The sequence below is a fragment of the Dermochelys coriacea genome, chromosome 6 (assembly GCF_009764565.3).
Source record: "Dermochelys coriacea isolate rDerCor1 chromosome 6, rDerCor1.pri.v4, whole genome shotgun sequence".
Classification (NCBI taxonomy): Eukaryota; Metazoa; Chordata; order Testudines; family Dermochelyidae; genus Dermochelys; species Dermochelys coriacea.
In genome coordinates, this window is record NC_050073.1 from 114,993,107 (window position 1) to 115,015,824 (window position 22,718).

At 43.1% G+C, this 22,718-nt stretch overlaps 1 protein-coding gene across 2 annotated transcripts in view; it reads left to right on the forward strand.

Annotated features, from left to right (window-relative positions):
• The window catches only part of KCNH5 (potassium voltage-gated channel subfamily H member 5), a 248,667-nt gene extending 237,078 nt beyond the window's left edge, over window positions 1–11,589 (forward strand). The window contains exon 12 of one of the 2 annotated variants that reach the window (XM_043516732.1): window positions 10,335–11,589. In XM_043516732.1, the coding sequence (XP_043372667.1) occupies window positions 10,335–11,279 (945 nt within the window). In that variant the 3' untranslated portion in view covers window positions 11,280–11,589. The remainder of the gene's footprint in view (window positions 1–10,334) is intronic. The other variant, XM_038405932.2, reaches the window with a different exon arrangement.
• Window positions 11,590–22,718: the final 11,129 nt, after the last annotated feature.

Sequence of the window (22,718 nt, forward strand, 5' to 3'; positions counted from 1 at the left end):
ATCCAGGTATTACAGCCCACAGTTACTCTGTGTTCATTCAGCATTTGGCACAATAGGCCCCAGTCCTGGTCGGGGCTTCTAAGAAGGGCTACAGTGCCAGTATAAATAATAATTCTTTGCCTGTGTGTATTGAATTTCTAATCAATGTGGTCTTGAGTTATCCATTGTAACCAATTTCCTGGCTGTTTTGCCCCTTTTCTTAGCATCCTGTTCCACAACTGTAGCCACTAAACCAGGGGTGGGCAAACTTTTTGGCCCGAGGGCCACATCTGGGTATGGAAATTGTATGGCGGGCCAGGAATGCTCACAAAATTGGGTGTTGGGGTGAGGGCTCTGACTGGGGGTGTGGGGTCTGGGGTGGGGCCAGATATGAGGCATTCAGGGTGCGGGAGGGGGCTCATGGCTGGGGCAAGGGGTTGGGGTGCAGAGTGGGGGTGCGGGCTCTGGGGTGCAGGAGGATGCTCCGGCCTGAGACCAAGGGGTTTGTAGAACAGGAGGGAGATCAGGGCTGGGGCAGGGGGTTGGGGTGCAGGAAGGGATCAGCGGTGCAGGTTCCGGGCGGCGCTTACCTCAAGCAGCTCCCAGAAGCAGTGGCATGTCCCCACCTCCAGCTCCTACACGGAGGCATGGCCAGGTGGCTCTGCACACTACCCTGTCTGCAGGCACTGCCCCTTTAGCTCCCATTGGCCATGGTTCCCAGCCAATGCGAGCTGCAGGGGCGGGGACAGAGTGCGGAGTCCCTTGGCTGCCCCTATACATAGGAGCCAGAGGGGGGACATGTCACTACTTCTGGGAGCCACACAGAGCGGGGCAAGCCCCAGATCCCACTCTCCAGCAGGAGCTTGAGGGCCAGATTAAAATGACTGGAGGGCCGGATGCAGCCCCCGGGCCGTAGTTTGCCAACCCCTGCACTAAACTCTGGCATGGAACTCTGTTAAATACTTGGTGAAAATCTAGATCTGTAATTTTCGCTCAGGGCCGTTATGTTTTAAAGGGTGACAGGTTGAAAAACACATAGCTCCGTGCAAGAGGAATGATGTTAAACAAGACTTTGCCTGTATGTGTGCAGCCACAGAAGATGTTAACTGTGGCCTATCTATACAGCGGCTTTTCTTATAATGAAAAGCTATGACCTATAGGCATATCACTTTGTGCCATGATATCAGATTTCACACAATAAGCAGGGTTGGACCAGTGTGATAGTTGGATGGGAGACCTCAAATAATGCCTGCTTGTTGCAGGAAATAGTGTGGATGATTTAGTAGATTGCATTTTTCCTCTGAGTTAATACTGAATGAATACCCAGTTGGCAGGGCTGTTTTGGATTATATGTAAACCCAAAGTCTTGATCAGGTGTAGTCCTTATAAATCTTGTGGCACTTCTCAAAGAATTAACTCTGGCGTCCTGGCCAAATTGCAGCTCAGATCATTTTATTTTCCTTACCTATCATTCTCCCTGCTCTTCCATGTAGCTAAAGTATATTTAGTTTCCTAGCTTACATTGTTGTTCTGTTGTGAACTATTTATACAGATGCTAAATTTCACCCCAGAGCTCGCTGCATTTCAGCAATGGATGAAGTGATTTGTCTATGTAGCATAGTTCATGTATCAGTTTAATATTTGTAAAGCAATTTAGGATCCTTTGGGGTAAAAAACACTCTATAAATATGCCTTTAACATATCTCCTTTCAGTATTCTCAGTAGATTTTTCTTTTTAGGAAGCAGGAATTTCAGTAAGCATGCTGAGTATCTGCTTGAAAAGTGATGCTGCCTTCATTTTTCCTTTTGCCTAACTGAGCAAATTTAAAATCTAAAATGCATTGGTGATGGGAGAGATTCGCTTAACTCAATCTCCATTTAAAAAATAACAAGACAACACAGTGTCTGAGAGCATTCTAAAAGCCAGTGTTTTTCAAAGGATGGCATTACTGGGGCATTTCCTCACAGCTGACTTCAAGTGGGGGGGAAGGCAAACACAGGACATTTTTTCCTAGCTACAACGTTTTCTTTTTCTCTCTTTCTCACTCACACCCCCCGCACCACAATCACACAGACACAGATACACCTTCTTTGACATGCTGCCTGACCAACAGTGTAGTGCCCCCTTTAGGTGATTCTTGTATATCCTTTGAAAAATTGCAGACGGGCTTTGATTTATATTAATTTTAATTACAAGTTACGTACCACATCCTTGCAATTAAGAATAACAGTGATCCCAGAGACAATAGCCATCGTAGCTTGGATAGACAACGCCACCCTGAAATGGAGAAATAAGAAAAATTTCATGCCAATGCTAATCTTGCTATGACTAGAATGAAAGAGCCTAAATATTTGGGGGGATCACTACATCAAGAAGGTGCGAATTAGCTTGACACCTACCCTGTGCACCCTGCACATGCCATAACTGTGATGATATATGTCTTTCCTCCCATATACACTGCGTGTGTCAGAAACATGCTAAGCCAGGTCCTTGGGTGATATAAACTGGCATAACTCCATTGAAGTTATGTAGGTGTGCCAGTTTACATCTGCTGAGCATATGGCCTGCAGTTCTGTATTCAAGGCCTATCCCTATTAAACACCTTGCCTAGAAATAACAATATATAGTTCCCAATATGTACATGGTCTGGGCCAGGAGATGAACTGTGTTGAACTGTCCCTGCTTCAAAGAACTTACATTCTAAAGGTATAAATAAGTACAAACAAAAGAGAGCTGAAACATGCTACAGTATTTATTCTAGATGCACATTCCTTGCACTGCATACATCAGAACCGCACTGCAATATTTTAGACACGCATCACCCAAACACCAGGCTTGCCAGAAACGTTCTCTTCTCTTCTAGATACATATAACACACAGTCTGTACGAGTCAGGAATGTTATTCTTTACTAAATGCATGTTGCCTGCTCGCACACAGTCTAATCAGTGCAGGGATAAGCTATTGTGCTCTGGGGGCCTATGACATCTATATACGCACACTGAACATGTCAGGAATATGCTATTGTATCCTAGATCTGTCTCACTTACGCTGACCATACACTGACCATAGGATCAGACTTCAAAGAGAAACTGCTGAGCTTCAGTTCATTTGCTAATTTGACACCATCAGCTCGGGATTAAACAAAGACTGTGAATGGCTAGCCAACTACAAAAGCAGTTTCTCCTCCCTTGGTGTTCACACCTCAACTGCTAGAAGAGTGCCTCATCCTCCCTGATTGAACTAACCTCGTTATCCCTAGCCTGATTCTTGCTTGCATATTCATACCTGCCTCTGGAAATTTCCACTACATGCATCCCACGAAGTGGATATTCACCCACAAAAGTTTATGCTCCAATACGTCTGTTAGTCTATAAGATGCCACAGGACTCTTTGCCACTTTTACTGATCATAGAAAGTGCAAGGAGCTCCCCTTATCTCTCCCCCAGAGTTGGCCAGAATCTTGATGAGCGAAGCCTTGTTCCCAGCTGGTGCCGGTGAGCGTTCTAGATCCCTGAAAGGGACTGGGCGAAGGCGGGTCTATGGACTGTGCCTCTTTTGTTGGGTGGAGGCAGAATGGGCAGTGCAGTGAGTGTCCAAGAGTGGTTACTGCTCTGGCGTGTGGAGCTTTGTGGGTATTCTGTCTGACTTATCCAGAATTCCCTCCTAGCAGCTCCAGCCTCAACCTCTTCCTCCCACTATTAGAGCCAGCTCAGAATCTTGCCCTGTATGAGCAAGTTGGCAGTATTTCCTTCCTCAGTACGATTAAAATCTGATGAAAATTGTGTGCATAGTCATCAGTTTATTCCCAGTTACAGCAGTCACATTTCCTCTAGGACAAAGTGATCCAGTCTGGGGAATCTGTTTGTCTGTCTGTCGAGCCTCACAACATCCCTGTGGGTAAGGAAGTGCTATTTATTATCCCCATTTTTCAGATGAGGAACTGAGGCACTGAGAATGGGAATTAGGTGCCCAAATACTTTTAACATTCTGGCCCTAAGTGACTTGCCCTAAGTCACACAGGAAGTTTGTGGCAGGGAATTGAGCTTAGGTCTCCTGAGTCCTGAGCTAGCAGCCAAAGCCCTGGACCATCTTTCCTCTAAAGACCTGAAAGCTAATAAAGATGGCATACTAAAGTCTGCCACACACCCAAATATTAGCTGAATTGCTTTGTCACTCATATGTCACATGTCATACCTTACCAGGCTGAAGCAGCTCATCTCTGGAGCACAAATAACTTTGGTTCACCAAACATTGTACTAACCAGGGGTTCAGAGACTGGTGAAGGTCACCTAGAAAGACAGAACCCAAACCCACGTGTCTCAGTGTTGCCCATATCTAATATCCATGTGGATAAGCTATTCTTGAAAGATGCCTCCCGTATATTAAGTAGAGAAGAGCATTAATTTTCTGGAGCTTCGAAGGGTCCACCTGGGGACGGTAAGGTACGGACTCTGTTAAATCAGATAGTTGGTCTTTTGAGTGTAGAATGTAATAGTCATGTTGAATTCTGTTCTGTGTTTAAAGTTAACTACTGGTCAGGTTCCTTTTGTACTTGGGAGATGAAAAGGAGAATTAAAAAATCTGAGTAGAATGAGAACAGGGTGTGTTTAGTGTTTGTTTGGTCCTGGGGGGAGGAAGAGAAATCAATCTCAGTTAAAAACAGGACCATGGTCAATATTGTTTCTGTTCTGTTAGTAATGTGTGATGAAGAGAAAGACGTCACTTTCCTCTGATTCATTCTTGTCACTAATCTACCTTTGCAGGCTGCACGGGGGAAGTTCTAACAGTCGGTTCCTATGACTCCAGGTTGTCCCTCTGCAGTAATACCCAGTAGAAGCTGCACCCTGTAAGGCACTGCATGTAGAGTGAGCCCTAAAAACTCTTTCCTTTTGCAGGAATGGGAGAGCCTTTCCTTGTGTAGCTGTGCCAGGGCTCCTGCAGTAGCAGTCCTTGGGAACTAGGGGGTTGCTCGCTACTGCAGAGCAAGATGCTGAAAAGAATCAGAGAAGGGCAGGATGGAAAAATGGGGTTGTGATTTCATCTTGCCCTTGCACAAACCACACAGCAGGGCTAGCTGTGTGAGAACAGTGGGTGAAGCAGCTTGCTCATCTTCCATGTTCACAGAGAAGCTCTTCTGGAATTATTGTTATAGATATTGGTAATATAGGGTACCAGCAAACACTGATTTCATGGTATATTCCTTTATTAAATCCAAAGGCCAAATTATATGTATGTAATTTCTCTTAACACATCTAAACCTCTAAATAATAAGCAATTAATACAGCCATACAGTAAAAAACATTCCTAAGTGTTTGATCAAGAGACTTTTGAAAAGATCCATCCTTGGGGCAACCCACTTACCCTGGCTGGTTCCAGTATGATCAGGTAGGATGTGTTAACTATCTCTAGCAAGCCTGAATCTCTTATACAGTATAATAAACAATTGATGTTATATTGACAATTGTTATCTGAGGTGAAAGCCAGGTTTTGGACGGTTCAGGTTTGCCCCCTTTCTTGGCCTTGGCTAAAAAAAGATATGGCTGTTGGTACTCTTCCTTTTAGATTATTTTAAAGGTATGGATGGCTACACCTGGTATTTTATCGTCTCACGTATGACCAAATTTGAAAATAAGACTGGCCTGTTAGAGGTTACTATAAGTTTATTACACCACAACACAACTTTCCTTTGTCTATTAAAACCAGTTTAGAAGCCCTTCTTTTTTTTATCAGCCATACTTTAAGCTTAGCATCCTCTCTAGACTTGTCTTGCTAGCTGTTGCATTTTATTTACATTTTTGAACCTATTTTTTGGCAAGGACTTATTACACTTGCTTAGCTGCCTACATTTGTACACAAGTTAATAAGCCGATATAATTTCTTACCCAAGCTAAACTAACCGTAACCCTTTTTATTCTAAAACCTTCCTACAAGCCCAGAGAGGGACTGTGTCTGTGCAAGACATAGTCACTACAGTCCTTGTCCTGAGACCTGCCCATACACAAAGCAGTGGCATAACTGTTACAGTCTAGCAGGGATGGGGAAGGAAACCTTTGACATCTTTGTGAATCACCCATGTGAATACCTTACCAGTCAACCACAGGCCTTGGTACACCTGCTGTGCATGTTCAATGTTCTGTGGTCAGAGAAATGTGCATATGTTCTGCCTAAGTAGAAGATCTCCCTTGGAAAAAATAACAAACCTCTGTATCTTCATTTAGAGACTGTGGCTTCCATTAAATGTAATTAATTCTCTCTTTAATCAAAGGTGCCTTCTATTAAATGTATTTTCTCTCCCCTGTGGCTTGCATGATACAGGTGTGACTATTACAAGAGGGCAGGCGCTAATCAAGGGCAGCTTCTAAATGAAGATATGAATGTATTGCATCTAGATCAGATGAAAGCATCTTCCAGGAGTCCATGCCTTTTGAACTGGGCTTATAATAAACGTGTTAACTTATTATAACCAGCTGCATCTTCTAACGGCCCACAAGAATATATTTACTGTATTTGAAAGGTTTCTATGAGGAAGCCGTGGGAGCTTTGATGTCCATGTTGATTTCAGATTATCTCAGGTTTCAGAGTAGCAGCCATGTTAGTCTGTATTCGCAAAAAGAAAAGGAGTACTTGTGGCACCTTAGAGACTAACACATTTATTAGAGCATAAGCTTTCGTGAGCTACAGCTCACTTCATCGGATGCATTTGGTGGAAAAAACAGAGGAGAGATTTATATACACACACACAGAGAACATGAAACAATGGGTTTATCATACACACTGTAAGGAGAGTGATCACTTAAGATAAGCCATCACCAGCAGCAGGGGGGGGAAGGAGGAAAACCTTTCATGGTGACAAGCAAGGTAGGCTATTTCCAGCAGTTAACAAGAATATCAGAGGAACAGTGGGGGGTGGGGTGGGAGGGAGAAATACCATGGGGAAATAGTTTTACTTTGTGTAATGACTCATCCATTCCCAGTCTCTATTCAAGCCTAAGTTAATTGTATCCAGTTTGCAAATTAATTCCAATTCAGCAGTCTCTCGTTGGAGTCTGTTTTTGAAGCTTTTTTGTTGAAGGATAGCCACTCTTAGGTCTGTGATCGAGTGACCAGAGAGATTGAAGTGTTCTCCAACTGGTTTTTGAATGTTATAATTCTTGACGTCTGATTTGTGTCCATTCATTCTTTTACGTAGAGACTGTCCAGTTTGGCCAATGTACATGGCAGAGGGGCATTGCTGGCACATGATGGCATATATCACATTGGTAGATGCGCAGGTGAACGAGCCTCTGATAGTGTGGCTGATGTGATTAGGCCCTATGATGGTATCCCCTGAATAGATATGTGGACAGAGTTGGCAACGGGCTTTGTTGCAAGGATAGGTTCCTGGGTTAGTGGTTCTGTTGTGTGGTGTGTGGTTGCTGGTGAGTATTTGCTTCAGATTGGGGGGCTGTCTGTAAGCAAGGACTGGTCTGTCTTCCAAGATCTGTGAGAGTGATGGGTCGTCCTTCAGGATAGGTTGTAGATCCTTGATGATGCGTTGGAGAGGTTTTAGTTGGGGGCTGAAGGTGATGGCTAGTGGCGTTCTGTTGTTTTCTTTGTTGGGCCTGTCCTGTAGTAGGTGACTTCTGGGTACTCTTCTGGCTCTGGCAATCTGTTTCTTCACTTCAGCAGGTGGGTATTGTAGTTGTAGGAATGCATGATAGAGATCTTGTAGGTGTTTGTCTCTGTCTGAGGGGTTGGAGCAAATGCGGTTATATCGTAGCGCTTGGCTGTAGACAATGGATCGAGTGGTATGATCTGGATGAAAGCTAGAGGCATGTAGGTAGGAATAGCGGTCAGTAGGTTTCCGATATAGGGTGGTGTTTATGTGACCATCGCTTATTAGCACCGTAGTGTCCAGGAAGTGGATCTCTTGTGTGGACTGGTCCAGGCTGAGGTTGATGGTGGGATGGAAATTGTTGAAATCATGGTGGAATTCCTCAAGAGCTTCTTTTCCATGGGTCCAGATGATGAAGATGTCATCAATGTAGCGCAAGTAGAGTAGGGGCATTAGGGGACGAGAGCTGAGGAAGCGTTGTTCTAATTCAGCCATAAAAATGTTGGCATACTGTGGGGCCATGCGAGTACCCATTGCAGTGCCGCTGATTTGAAGGTATACATTGTCACCAAATGTGAAATAGTTATGGGTGAGGACAAAGTCACAAAGTTCAGCTACCAGGTTAGCCGTGACAGTATCAGGGATACTGTTCCTGACGGCTTGTAGTCCATCTTTGTGTGGAATGTTGGTGTAGAGGGCTTCTACATCCATAGTGGCTAGGATGGTGTTTTTAGGAAGATCACCAATGGACTGTAGTTTCCTCAGGAAGTCAGTGGTGTCTCGAAGATAGCTGGGAGTGCTGGTAACGAAGGGCCTGATGAGGGAGTCTACATAGCCAGACAATCCTGCTGTCAGGGTGCCAATGCCTGAGATGATGGGGTGTCCAGGATTTCCAGTTTTATAGATCTGGGGTAGCAGATAGAATACCCCAGGTCGGGGTTCTAGGGGTGTGTCTGTGCAGATTTGTTCTTGTGCTTTTTCAGGGAGTTTCTTGAGCAAATGCTGTAGTTTCTTTTGGTAACTCTCAGTGGGATCAGAGGGTAATGGCTTGTAGAAAGTGGTGCTGGAGAGCTGCCTAGTAGCCTCTTGTTCATACTCCGACCTATTCATGATGACGACAGCACCTCCTTTGTCAGCCTTTTTAGCCAGATTATCTCAGTGAGCCAAATTCCTCCCTACTGTAACTCCATTCAAGCCAATGCAGTTAAGATGGTTTCATTTTATGTGAGGCTTGAAAAGAAATATGTGTTTGCATATACAGGCAGCTCTTGGAAGTATATATTTAAAAATGTTTAATTACGGCCATGTATTACTATGATTTATTATTATGGCCGCTGGCGGTGCTGTGATCATTCCCTATCATGCCGCCTTGTCTCACTGTTTTCTTGTGTTTCCCTGTCTCTCTGTCTGTATCCATCTGTCTCGTCTTATGCTTAGATTGCAAGCTCTTTGGGAGCATGGACTGTCTTCTAGTTCTGTGTTTGTACAGCACCCAGCACACTAGTGTCCTGGTCTATGATACTCAATACAAATAATAAATGATCATAATCATAAAAGACTGAGTTTTACTTTGTGAAAAAGTGAAATCAACTGTGCACCCAAAATCTGTTTTAAAGTGGACGTGCTGAGACATTTGATTGAAGCATGGGCCCCACTAATCATTCACACCACAGACTATAGTACAAGGGAGTTTTCCTGTCCTGCCTTGCAATCGCTCATTCCAAAAAAAGAAAGAAACCCAAACTAGCAAAATGGGACTGAGGCATTTTAACAAAAAGCATTGGGCTCTGATCAGTGTCACCCTTTGGAGTGTTTTGTTTAGCAGGCTAGTTTGTAACGTTACCCTGGCTTGTTCAGTTCAACACCTTTGGGGGCACGTGCCTCTCAATCACCTTGCATAAGCAAATGCAGTAAATTACATCCATCCAATCCTTCACGCCCGTTCAGCCACTCTGTGACTAAATTTGCTTTAGATGTGCCCCGTTTTGTGTCTGTGACTCTCTTTCTGTGCCTAGGTCTGTTCCTTGATTGCTTCTGATTCACAACAGTTCTCCTGACCTCACTCATGACATCCTTGATTCTTTCTTAGCTTAGGCCACCTTCATTTGCCTCCCACTTTCTCCTGCGATTCCCCACTACCGGTCTGTCCACATTCTAGTTCTTATGCATCGTCCGTTTAGCTCTGTTTACAGAAATCCTGTTTTCTCCTAACATACCGAATAAAGACCAGTTAATCAGGTCATTGTATGGTTTAGTTCCAAACCAAATCCTGAGCTTGAGCCTTGGGCTCATTCTGCCAGAGAAGCTTGTGTATGATCAATGCTTAATTTTTGCCAGAAATTGCCACCTCAGTTATGAAAGTAAAAATATTGCTTGAGCTCTGGCACCTAATTGCTTGAGCCCTGGCACCTCTATCATTACAAATTAAGCACCAGGTATGATATTGTAATAAACTGCATTACATTAGTCTTTAAAAAACTCTCACTTTTGAATTACTTGACACATCCAAACTGAGGAATTGCAATCTGTGTAACCCTATATTCCTGTCTTTTACCCTCATTATCTCATGCTTCTTCCCTTATTGGTTTGTTTGTTTATTTTGTTACACCCACTTGTCTTAAATTAAACTGGAAGCTCTTCAGGGCATGGACTTTTCTGATCAGCACTGTGCTGTTTCTACATCTTCGAATTACATTAGCCATAGTTTGGTGTTCAAAATCCATTGTCTTCTCACCCTGTTTTGGGTTTATCCCTCACAGATTATTTTCCGAAAAATCAGCGATGTCAAGAAGGAAGAAGAGGAGCGCCTGCGCCAGAAGAATGAAGTGACCCTGAGCATCCCTGTGGACCACCCCGTAAGAAAGCTCTTTCAGAAGTTCAAGCAGCAGAAGGAGATGCGGAATCAAGGCACAATACACATCGACCCAGAGAGGAACCAGCTTCAAGTGGAGAGCCGTACCATGCAGAACGGGGCCTCCATCACTGGCACAAGTGTGGTCACTGTATCTCAGATCACGCCCATTCAAACATCCCTGGCTTATGTGAAAACCAGTGAGACAAGCAAGCAGAACAACAGGGACGCAATGGAGCTCAAGCCAAATGGCAACCCTGAAAAATGTCTCAAAGTTAACAGTCCCATCAAGATGAAAAATGGGAATGGGAAAGGGTGGCTTCGACTTAAGAACAATATGGGAGTCCCAGAGGAGAAAAAGGAAGACTGGAATAATGTCACAAAGGCTGAGTCAATGGGGCTATTGTCCGATGACCCCAAGTGCAATGACTCAGAGAACAGTGTAACTAAAAATCCATTGAGGAAAACAGACTCTTGTGACAGTGGAATAACAAAAAGTGACCTTCGTTTGGATAAAGCTGGTGAGACTCGCAGCCCCCTGGAACACAGCCCTGTCCAAGCTGATGCAAAACACCCATTTTATCCCATTCCTGAGCAGGCCTTACAAACCACACTACAGGAAGTCAAACACGAACTCAAAGAGGATATCCAGTTGCTAAGCAGCAGGATGACTGCTCTTGAGAAACAGGTGGCAGAGATTTTAAAAATATTGTCTGAAAAGAACGTGTCCCAGACCTCTTCCCCCAAGTCCCATTTATCACCCGAGTTGCCCCCCCAAATACCTTGTCAAGATATTTTTAGCGTTTCAAGGCCTGCATCACCTGAATCAGAAAAAGATGAAATCCACTTTTAACATATACCTATGTGTATATATGTATACAGTATATATATGCAATTGTGTATATATGCCTGTATACATATATATAGGGTGAGTGTGTGTGTGTATACAGTAAATATATATACATATATATTTTCACTTGCATCCAATATGACTTGAACACAAGGATTTTGATATGTAAATATTGCATGTCCAGCTGGATTCTGGCCTGCCAAAGAAAACAATTATTAACGTAGACGTTGCTTGTATAATATGCAGTTGACTGCATGCACACTTTACATTTATTTATAATCTCTATTATGTAATAAAAGGATTACTTTTGTTTAACAAAGGCAATGTTACTATTTAAAGAATCAGGGTCCAACCTGCCAATATTGCCAGTACAATTTTGATCTCAGGCTGGGTGAATTGAGCATTTCTTTCCTCTCTGCTGAGTTAAACAGTAGATTAACATGAGGCCGAAGACATGCTCAGTCTTCTATTAGAATCGCTTCCTGGTATCATTCCATTGTTTTATAATGTATATCTAGTGATAGATTTATGTTTCCCACAAAGGAAGTGCAGGAGTCAGCTGAATTTAAAGGGACAGTAGGTGACAGTCTAAAATGTTGGAAATTATCACTGGGGGTGTTCTGCATGCAATGCATTTTATCTCAGCTGCCCTCCTCCTCTTAACATTATACATAAGAAACAATAATAATGAAAGATAATATACAAAATAGCAAAACAAAACATCTCACACACACACCTTGTATTTCTTTTTGCGTGTGGGAGGGCAGAAACTATTACTTGAAAGCCTCCTTTTAACAATACGCTTCATACCGAACTGTCAGAATAACCTTATTTTGATTTTTTGTACTAATATTTGGCTACAGTGTCTGAATCTGTCAGGGTATGTGTACGCTGCAATTAGACACCTGTGGCTGGCCCATGCCAGCTGACTAGGGCTCACAGGGTGCAGGCTAAGGGGCTGTTTAATTGCAGTGTAGAGCTTTAGGTTTGGGCTGCAGCCCAAGCTCTGAGACCTCCCACCTCGCAGGGTCCTAAAGCCCAAGCTCCAGTCAGAGCCCAGATATCTACACTGCAATTAAACAGCCCCTTAGCCAGAACCCCACAAGCCAGAATCAGCTGGCACAGGTCAGGCATGGGTGTCTAATTGCAGTGTAGACACAACCTCAATGTCTTTATTAGAAACTCTGTTATTTCAAGGGTTGATGGCAGCTCCCAAAAAATTGCTCCTGGCTGAGACATGACACAAAAGGTCTCAGTGAAGGAGAGGGACATCTAGGCTCAACTCATTGGGAGGTTGTAACAAATGTCCAAAGCCTGATGTTAAATGGTTGTATTAATTCTTCCTCCTTTTTAAAACGATATTTGTAACTCTAAAATTGCCAGGGGTGGGGGGAGATCAGGTTGTATATTCACTAAGGGAGACATTCACTTCACCCACATTGAGCCTGGGTAATAGGACTGTGGAAGGAAGAGGCGTGGGAAAGCTGGGGAGATGAAATCCAACCCCATCTGAGGACTGGGTGCCTGATACAAATGCTATTGAACTTAACCTTGACTTCAGTGGACTTTGGATCAGGCTGAAGCTGCAGGATTGCAGCCCCTGCACACCAGTTGTACATTAGATCCTATGACCCCTTACCATAGCCCATCAGCGCCCTCCATGCTGGCTGGTGAGCAACACACCGAGAGCCCACACGCCGTGTGTGCGATTGCTTAGCATACAACATCACATTCATGCATTGCCAGTGCGTGACATTAGTGATGAAGGGTGCTTAAGCCGGCATTGTCTGCCATGGGTGAACTTTACTCAGCTCGCTACAGGTGTTTGAAAAAGATGGCTCTCCCACACTAGCAAGACTTTAAAATCTGCTTAGGCCTGATCCACTGCTGTCTGAAATTGGCACAGGTCCATTGACTTTAACGAAGCCACACCAATTTACACCAGCTGCGGATCAGGGCAAATACTGCTTGTGCAGGTGCTTTTTTCAACAAAATTGCCCATAGGGGTTTTAGAACATGCATTGTTGCAGACCTAGACTGACACAATGGACCAGAATGACTCCAATGGAGGAATTCAGTAATGCGCTTTTATGGCCTCCTGTGTCATAATCCCACTTTCTAAAAAGTGCCTATAGCAAATACAAATTTGCACAAAAAGCTTTTACAATCAGTCTGGTAAAATACATCAATTTTCATAATTATTATGCGTCCTTACCAATTAGACTATCAGAGCCATTGCTTTTTATCAGGTAACTAAAAAACAAACAAACCCAAACAGTTCCCCTGTGCAAACTGAATCATTTATAGCAGTTTTCAGAGTAGCAGCCGTGTTAGTCTTTATTCGCAAAAAGAACAGGGGGACTTGTGGCACCTTAGAGAATAACAAATTTATTTGAGCATAAGCTTTCGTGAGCTACAGCTCACTTCATCGAATCCAATGAGCTGTGAGCTGTAGCTCACGAAAGCTTATGCTCAAATAAATTTGTTAGTCTCTAAGGTGCCACAAGTCCTCCTTTTCATTTATAGCAGTGGAAGTTACAAACTTTCATCCCAGGGTGAACATGCCTCTTAATATCAAATTGAAATACGTAATTCCACAAAAGACCAGAACAAAGCCAAAGACGTCATTGCAGCTGTTGTGTCAATTCTCATAGGCTTTTAGGACACAATTTTCTTTCTTTTCATTTTTCCCCTCAAGCCCCCTCCTTCAGGAAATTCACAGTGTGTTGATGCGGGAGGGTGAGATGCCACTTCAACAACATTTATGGACAGTTATTTTCAAAGCTTGGTGCCTATGCGGCCTGCTCACTTTGCTCAGTTACTTACTTCCTTTTTGTGGCTGCATTTTTGCATCTGCTGTTCTACTGCAGGTACAAATCAGGTAGCTGGAGATACATGGGGCAACCACAGTTCATGTTGTGGATACAAGTTGCACTTGGAGAAAGGGAGGCCAGACTTAGGGATTTAAGTCCTTATGTGTCCACAGAGGTGTGGGGGCTACATATGCAGCATGCATTTTGTGAACACATCTTAAGTGCTAAGCTTTACAGATTTAAGTGTGTGACTTTAATCTCTGGTTAAAGCCGATATGCAGCAATTAATTTTCCTGGATCCCTCTCCAATGTTCCTAGCTGCTGCATATGTTACAGGAATGTGGTTGGTAGTAGCAATCTTGCCAGGTGTTATATTCTCCGCATCTCCCCTCTCCTCCATTGCAGTGGAACCAATGTGGTTTTGCTGCACAACCTGAATGGCAATTCTGGGAGCCAGGGCAAAATTTCGGCAGCCCCCTTCACGTTGTGGTGCACAACTCAGCTGTGGCTCCCTGCACTTCAGCACAGAGGGTGAGGTTGGGAGAGGAATGCACCAGGGGTAGATCCAGGTGAGCTGTGACTATGCCAATCACTGGCCACTTCCGTGGTGGGGTAAGGCACCCCCATGGGTATAGCGCCTATTTGCCTGGAAAAAAGGATTCTTGCCCTTTCATCCTCCCTGAACCTCCCAGTGAATAGCCTAATTACTCAGACTGTACAGGGGACAGGGCTTTGACCCATGTGCCCATAACTCCCATTTCATATTAACGGAAAGTTACATGAATGAAACAGGAGTGGAATATGCCTCTGTGTTGTTCTGCAGGGTATAACAGGATGTGTTAGGAAGCTTTAGCCTTAACTGTGAATTTCTTTGCCTTTGTGGAGGATTTAGTTCTTTCTCTTTAACTAACGTTAACCAGAACTGCATGGCATGTAAGAGGATTTTTTTTTTACACTGTTTAAATTAGGTGTAACTTCATGCGGCTTTACAGTGAGAGAACATGTAACTAAACTAAACTGACCTTGAAAAATTTTTGAGATAACTGTATCGATTACAGTTCAGGTACAACTATACTGGTTAAAAATGCATACTGGTTAAAAATGCATACTGGCTAAAAGCTATGCATACTATAAACTAGTAAGTTCATGGAACATACAAAGTTTTTCCAGGTTCAGTGTCAATTCTTGTCCCTTGCTGCTCTTACTCTGATATTCACAGGTGCCGGAACTAGGGGTGCAGGGGGTGCTGCCACGTCCCCTGGCTTGAAGTGGTTTCCATCATATACAGGGTTTACAGTTTGGGTCAATGGTTCTTATCACCCCCACAATACAAATTGTTCCGGCACCCCGATGGTACTCCTATATCATCACAAAGATCCATTGAATCAATTCATATCCTGTATGAGACAATACATACAGAGCCAAATTGTCAACGGGAGTGTGATGGCTATTCTTACAATAACTGGGGCATGCAAATTAGATACTCCAGTCCTCATCTGCAGCTCAAAGGTGTGTTTGCAGGCACATTTTGCAGGCGCAGCCTTTGTGGTTACCATTTGGAAAATTTGGCCCAGACATTTTTGACTATAAATGAACAATGCATTACATGTTGTTTCATGAAGTAGCTACCGAAAGGGTCATTTATGTTGTTTTCCAGTCCCCTTGTTCCTTTCTTTGCATGATGTGGCTGATGGTGATGTTGAATGAGGTATACTCTTTTCATTAAGGAAGCATGAGTTTCATGAACCCTGTGAATGTCACTCTAATTTTCCAAGCAGAGCAATACAGTGATCTAATGATCCAAATCAAGCTTGATTAAAGTGAAACCCATTTTAATAAGTGCAGTACTTAAACAAACAAACAAAAAATTCTCTGATGCCCGAATCAGCACTCTAGTAGACATATAGGGAGCATTCAGTTGCATGCATTAAGATTATTTCTGAGATATGTGTAAAAATACAAATGCTCCTGCTACATAATAGTAATAGCGATAATTCTTAGCACTTACGTAGCGCTTTATGTGTTCAAAGCAACTTTACAAACACATCAGTGGATTTTATTTTCTGGACAAGATACCAGTCAGAAAAAAAGTGTATATATTCACTTTCCAACACAAATGAAACACCTTAAATAATATTTTTGCATAATATTAGAGACATAATTTGAGCAAAACTGTAGAATTACATCAAGCTCAAAAACTCTGAGTAATTAAACCATGGAAGCTTAAGTAGCTAAATATTGCCTGACTGTTCTAATTTCTGATTTGTGAAAGTTTTCTTTCTTTAGAGAGGGCTGGGGATTAGGGTATAACTGATTTACTTGTGTGGCAAAAATATGCTTTTACTATGTTTTCTTCCTGTTAGCACAGCAAAGCCAACACAGCTATAAGAGTTGGCTCTTATTCTCATTGAAGTCAATGGCAAACCTCCCTTTGGCATAAATGAGAAAGGATCATCTCCTGAAAGAGCATGTTGGAGCGAAATTCCAATTATAGTTCCAAATTCATCTCTCAGCAACAGGTTGAAAAGCAACAGGTCTGAACTGTAGGTTGATTTTGACCTACAAAAGTCTTTACTCTGGTGAAAATGCATGAGGCCGAAAGAATACAGATTAATTTTCGGCTCTCAGGCTGAGCTTGCAGAGCTGATAGTGGGAAAAATAACATTTCATTGTTTGTAAACTGAGCACAGTTGAACTAGAAATCATCAAGTCACCATAAATATGAAGCTCCACAATTAAAGCTGGTTGGAAAACAGATTTTCTGTCCCATGAAAAATTTTGGAGATTTTGAACAAAGGAATCGGAATAAAAAGCCAAAATTTTGAAATTTTTTTGCAAAATTTGGGTTAATTGAAATGTTTTGTTTGGATAAAGTCATTTTGAAATGAAAAATTGAAACTTTCCATTCCAAAAGTGTGGGAAAAGGGGATCTTTCAACATTTTAAAAATGTTTTTTCCAATTTTTTTCCTAAGCGAAATGTCCTCAAAATAGGATTTCACACACAAAAATGTCCTTTGTTGAAACAGCATTCTCCATAAGAAAACTGTTTAAAGCAAAAAAAAATTGGATCAGTAATGCCAACCATGCCATTTTACAATTGGTTTTCAGTGCAGAACCACACTTAGTCTCTTGAATAAAGAAATACTCTGCTATGAGGCCCTCAGCCCCTTCTATAGCGCTTCAGAATCCTGATGCCAGGATACTTTTAATAGAGTATTTGAGAAATGGGGGTGCTGGTCTCCTCATATAAAGACCCAAATCTGCAAGGTAATGAGCTTCCGATCTCCTATTCACATCAGTGTGAGCAGAGAGTGCTCTGTACCTTTGAGGACTGGAAAGAGGTAGATTGTTTTTTTCTTGTCGTTTCCAAAACTATCCCGAAATCCTTACTCTCTGAGAGTTCAGGGCAGGGAGCAGAGCATTTGTCTATGTAATTCTGACCGACTGGCCCTGGCCCTTTACCTAGACCTATACAGAGCATACTGACTTTGGTGGGGGTGAAGGGTCTGCAGAAGCCGACCCAATTGCAGGATTAGGGGCCTGGGTTTCCCCACATAGAATCATAGAAGATTAGGGTTGGAAGAGACCTCAGGAGGTCTTCTAGTCCAACCCCCTGCTCAAAGCAGGACCAACCCCAACTAAATCACATGCATGCAGATAACTTTGTTCTAGGTAATTTTGACATTTAATTTTTGATGCAAGTAACAAATGAGATCTCTAATTTCCAGATTGTTTTAATTTTCCATGCGGATCAGAATATTTCATAATCGAGCACAAGTTGTCCAGCAGACTATCGTAGGACATTTAATAATAGATGAAACAGTCCACATTAATTCTAGAAGAAAAACTAGTGAGTTCTTTTAATCAAAGAATATTTTGTTGATAGAACAGATGCAAAGACAGAACACGCAACAGCTTGGAAACCCCTAAAGCATGGTGAATCAAATCACTAGCCGTGGTGAGTGTTCAGCAATAAAGATCAATGGCCTTGTGTACTGCAGTGGGACAGTATATTGCAGGCTCGATTGCATACTCAGACGATATAACCATTCAGCAAGGGCTCGGTGAGAATGTGGTAAACGTATTTGCCAACTATTGGTGGACTTTCTGACACAACCTAGTGAGGGGTTAGAAGCTTAGGCTATGTCTACATAGCAACCCCTCTTCCCCCCACTTGCTCCTCCGGAGCACCGAGTCTGAGGGCCCAGATCTACAGACAAGCTCACAGGGCTCATGCTACAGCACTAGGAATCGCCATGTTGACGTTCAGGCTGGAGCGCGGGCTCCGAAGCCTGAGGAGGGAGGTGGGTTTCAGAGCCCAGCTATTTTTAGCATCCAAGTACAAGCCCAAAGCTGTAGACCCTGACTCTGAGACACGCCACTGCAGCTCATTGTTTCCGTTTAGATGAACCCGTAGGCTACTAAGTGCCTCAGGCACAGATCCTCAAAGGCATTTAGGCACCTAACTCCCATGTAAATCTGTGTGTGTTCGGTGCCTAACTATATTGGTAGATCTAGGCAACTGGGCCTCAATCATGTTTGGAAATGGGATCTAGGCCTCATCCACACATGGTTTTTTGCACCAGTATAACTAGGTCGGATATGTGCGTGATTCGTTACTAAATAGGAGATGCAGTTGGACCGGGATAATGGAATACGCTGGTATCGCTTATTCCCCTTCCTGTACAAAAACACATTGATACAGATATAACTGTGTCCCTACAAGGGGGCTGTACTGCTTTACCTGCATGGGGATAGTTAAAATGGTACCACATTGGTCTGTTAGTCAAAGCCTTAGGCTCCTACGTCATTTATGGATCAGTTTTGAAAATTTGACCTTAAATCTGTGGCATGGTATTCTGGTGGCTTACTCCCCACTCAGAGTTTTCTTTAAAATTCTCTAAAAAAAAATGTTCAACTTTTTTGCAGGGAGTTTGTGACCTTACGGGGTATGTTTACACTGCAGTAAAACCCTGCGGTATGGCTGTAGCTAGCCTGGGTCAGATGACTCAGGATCCCAGGGCTTGAGCTGCGAGATTACAAAATTACAGTGTAGACGTTTGGGCTGGAGCCCAGCTGCTGAGATCCTGCAAGAGGGAGGGTCTCTTATCCTGAGTCCGAGCGTCTACACTGCAATTTTATAGCCCTGTGAGTCTGAGTCAGCTGACCTGGGCCCTGCGGTTCGGGGCCGGGGGTGGGGAGGTTTAAGGTAGTGTAGACATACCTACAGCGGCCCATTGCTGTATATGATTCATATAACACACAGGTGTTCGTGGTGTGTAACAATCAACCAGCTCCCTGCCAGGAAGGGCTTTTAAATTGAATTAGACACACGCAGCAAGTGATGATGGCACAGAAAAAAATGTGAAGATGACAGGCTATGGGCCGGTGTGGGTTACAGACTAAGATTTGTGGGGGTGGTTTGGTTTTATCAGCTATATGTGGGATGCCTGGTGGATTGGACACTGTCCAGTGGCTCGAGAGGCCTGGGGTCTAGCCCTGACTCTGCTGGTCGGTCATGTCTTGGCTTTGTGCCTCAGTTTCCCCATCTGTAAAATGAGATATTTTATTGCCCTGCTTTGCAAAATGCTTTGAGATCTACAGAGAGAGAGAGAAGCTGGGTGTTGTTATACCGACGGTTGGGACAATGGAATGAGGCCAACACATAGAGTCGTCCCATGAGAACAAGTAATTAAAAGAGAGCTTTGGAGCTAAATAATGGATAACTTACTAGGAAACTGGCTAGATGGCAACACTTTCCTGCAGAGCACCATGGAGTGGTGCCATACAACTGGGAAGACAGCAGGAAAAGTGAGCAGAAAGGAAGAAAGGGAATTAAGTAAAAAAGAAAGCTGTTTTAGAAATAAAGCAGGAAGGTCTCACATAGAGATATTATTTCACTGAAGAAAATATTCAGATCCCAAGGCCAGAAGGGACCACTGTGATCACCTCCTCTGATCTCCTGTATGACATGGACTAGAGAACTTCCCCAAAATAATTTCTAGAGCAGATCTTTTAGAAAAAATATCCGAAACCCAAAGAACTGGGGATCTGGTGGGTTTTAAGCTTTTATAATTCTGAACATAGGCACCATTTTTCTCTCTACCTGGGGGGTGCTCAACTCCCGCTCTGCCCCAGGCCTGCCCCCACTCCACCCATTCCTCCAAACCCCTATCCCTGCCTTGCCTCTTCCTGCCCCTTCTCCATCCCAAGCCCCACCCCCACTCCACCCCTTCCTCCAAAGTCCCACTCTCCCCTGTTTCTTCCTGCCCCTGCTCCACTTCTTCCCTCCCGCAAGTGCACCCCATCCTCGCTCCTCCCCCTCCCTCCCAGCACCTGCAGGCTACAGGTTCTGCGGTGTCCAGGAGGCCCTGGGAGGGAGGGGGAAGAGTTGATCAGTGAAGCTGCTGCCGGGTGGGAGGCACTAGGGGGATAGGGGGAGCTTGGCTGCTGGTGGGTGCTAAGCACCCGCTAATTTTTTTCCAGGGCTGCTTCAGGGCTGGAGCACCCACGGAGTCTGTGCCTATGATTCTGAACTTTCATCGGTATGTTTACCCTGCAATCTGTTTGGATTGTTATTTAGAATTGATTCTACAGCCATGTACAGTCGGTGTGTGTGTGATACTTTACAGACCATTAAAAGGGTCCCTGCCTCAATGAGCTTGCATTGTAATTCAGACGCGATGCAACAAGAGGGTTGTAGGTGAGGTTCTAGTGAGAAATTATATGTCGCTTCTAAAAGAGGATTTCTCTTTCTTTCCCTATGTTGTGTAATAACTGCTCAGACATAGTAACTTGCATCTGTTCTGTCAAGAAATGAAATTCCAGTGAGTAAATTTTATCTAAAATATTAAATGACAAGTACATAAATAAGCTATGGCATAAAATGATGCAAAAAATAGTGACAACTCAGCCAAGACAATAAATAACACCCAAACATAATTCCAATACTTGTGAGCCATCTACACCTGCAAACACACTCTTGTCAGATCATTACTCAAGTGTAAATTCCCAGGTGGATTACGAAATTGTTGGGTGTTTTCCCATTATTAACAACATACTTTTCTTACCATCTTGTTCAGAAGCTTTATATAGAGAGTCCAAAATCTGAAATGTAAAGAATGATGAAATAAGTTGTCTTTTTATACAGCACCTGTTTGTTACTTTTGTAAAGGAGATGTTTTAAATGTGCAGTTTTTTTGCAGATATGTTCTTTACACTATACTTATTTTGGGGGAGGAGGGGCTGATTTATATATCTGGTGTTTTAAATAGATATTGTCAGACTGACAGACATCCCACTAGTAATCTGTTCCACCCTTTTAAAGTAAACTGCAGCACTGGAGAATGGAGGAGCATCAAAGATGGCTTATATTTAGATCAAACATTTAAAAACTCCAAAGTAAAATTTTCAAATGCACCCAAGTGCCATAGGAGCCTAACTGCAATTAATGTTTGATGAGATTTATGCTCCTACATGAATGTCACTTTCAAAAATGGGACATAAACTCCTAAATCACAGAGGCACATTTGACACCCCCCCAACACACACACATCTTAAAATTATTGCAGTCTTCTGCCAGAATCCTCTAGCCAGAGGATGGATTTTCAGAGTGGTGATGGGGGGTCTCTCAAACTCGGCTGTTCTCAGACAAAACATGCATTGGCTTCACTGGGAGCTTTGCCTAAGGACTGCAGGATGACTGTAGTTAAGCTACTCATACTTAAGCTAATTACATTTCATCACAGCATATGGATAAGTATATGTAATAAATATCATGAATAGACCGTAGATGGGGTTGGCAGTTTCTTAAGTGAGTGTGCCACACAGAGCATTCTGAATGCTTAGCTGTCTGCTTGCAATTTGTATACTGCACTGAGGTATCTGATGCCTATTGCCAAAGTGAAGTGCATTTCGGAGCTGATACATATCAATCAACCAGACACCAGAGGAGGTTGGCATCTTCTAAAACTACAGTATATAAATAAATTAAGCCTTCTAGTAGGCATTGGCTAAAGCCTGGACTTGACACCAGACGTCAAGGAAAGGCATCAAAGGTCATTGAAACACTTACAGTAAACATATAAACTTATTACACGTATGTTCTGAAAGTGACAGTTTCATTTATTCCCATCACCACCCACAGGAAAGGGCAACTGACGAACATCCATGTCATTGGAGAGTGATTTTCAAATATACAGATTCCTGGCATGCATGATGACTGAAGTTGTCCCTGGCTACTGGAGAGTTGTGTGGTTAATTAAATACAGGTCCTTCTCTATAGCCTCTGGGTTTTTATATTGTACCCATCCCTGTGTTATCAGACTGCTTATTTAATTGGCCATTCGCCCACACAAATACTCAAACTGCATGTGCAAATTAATTTTGCAATTACCTGTGCTTTTTTGCACATGTAGTCATGTCGCATGCATTTTTGAAAAAAAAATCAGACTCTTTTCTTCTCTAGATGGATGTTACAGGCATGCATACAAAGTTTACTCTCTGCTGTCGTAGGTTTAAATGACCATGGGATTGCCAAATCAAGATAGTCTAATTGGATTATGATACCTCCCACAATTACACACAGAATGCTTTCCAAAACCAGCATTTGAGTGAAAGGCTTCCAGT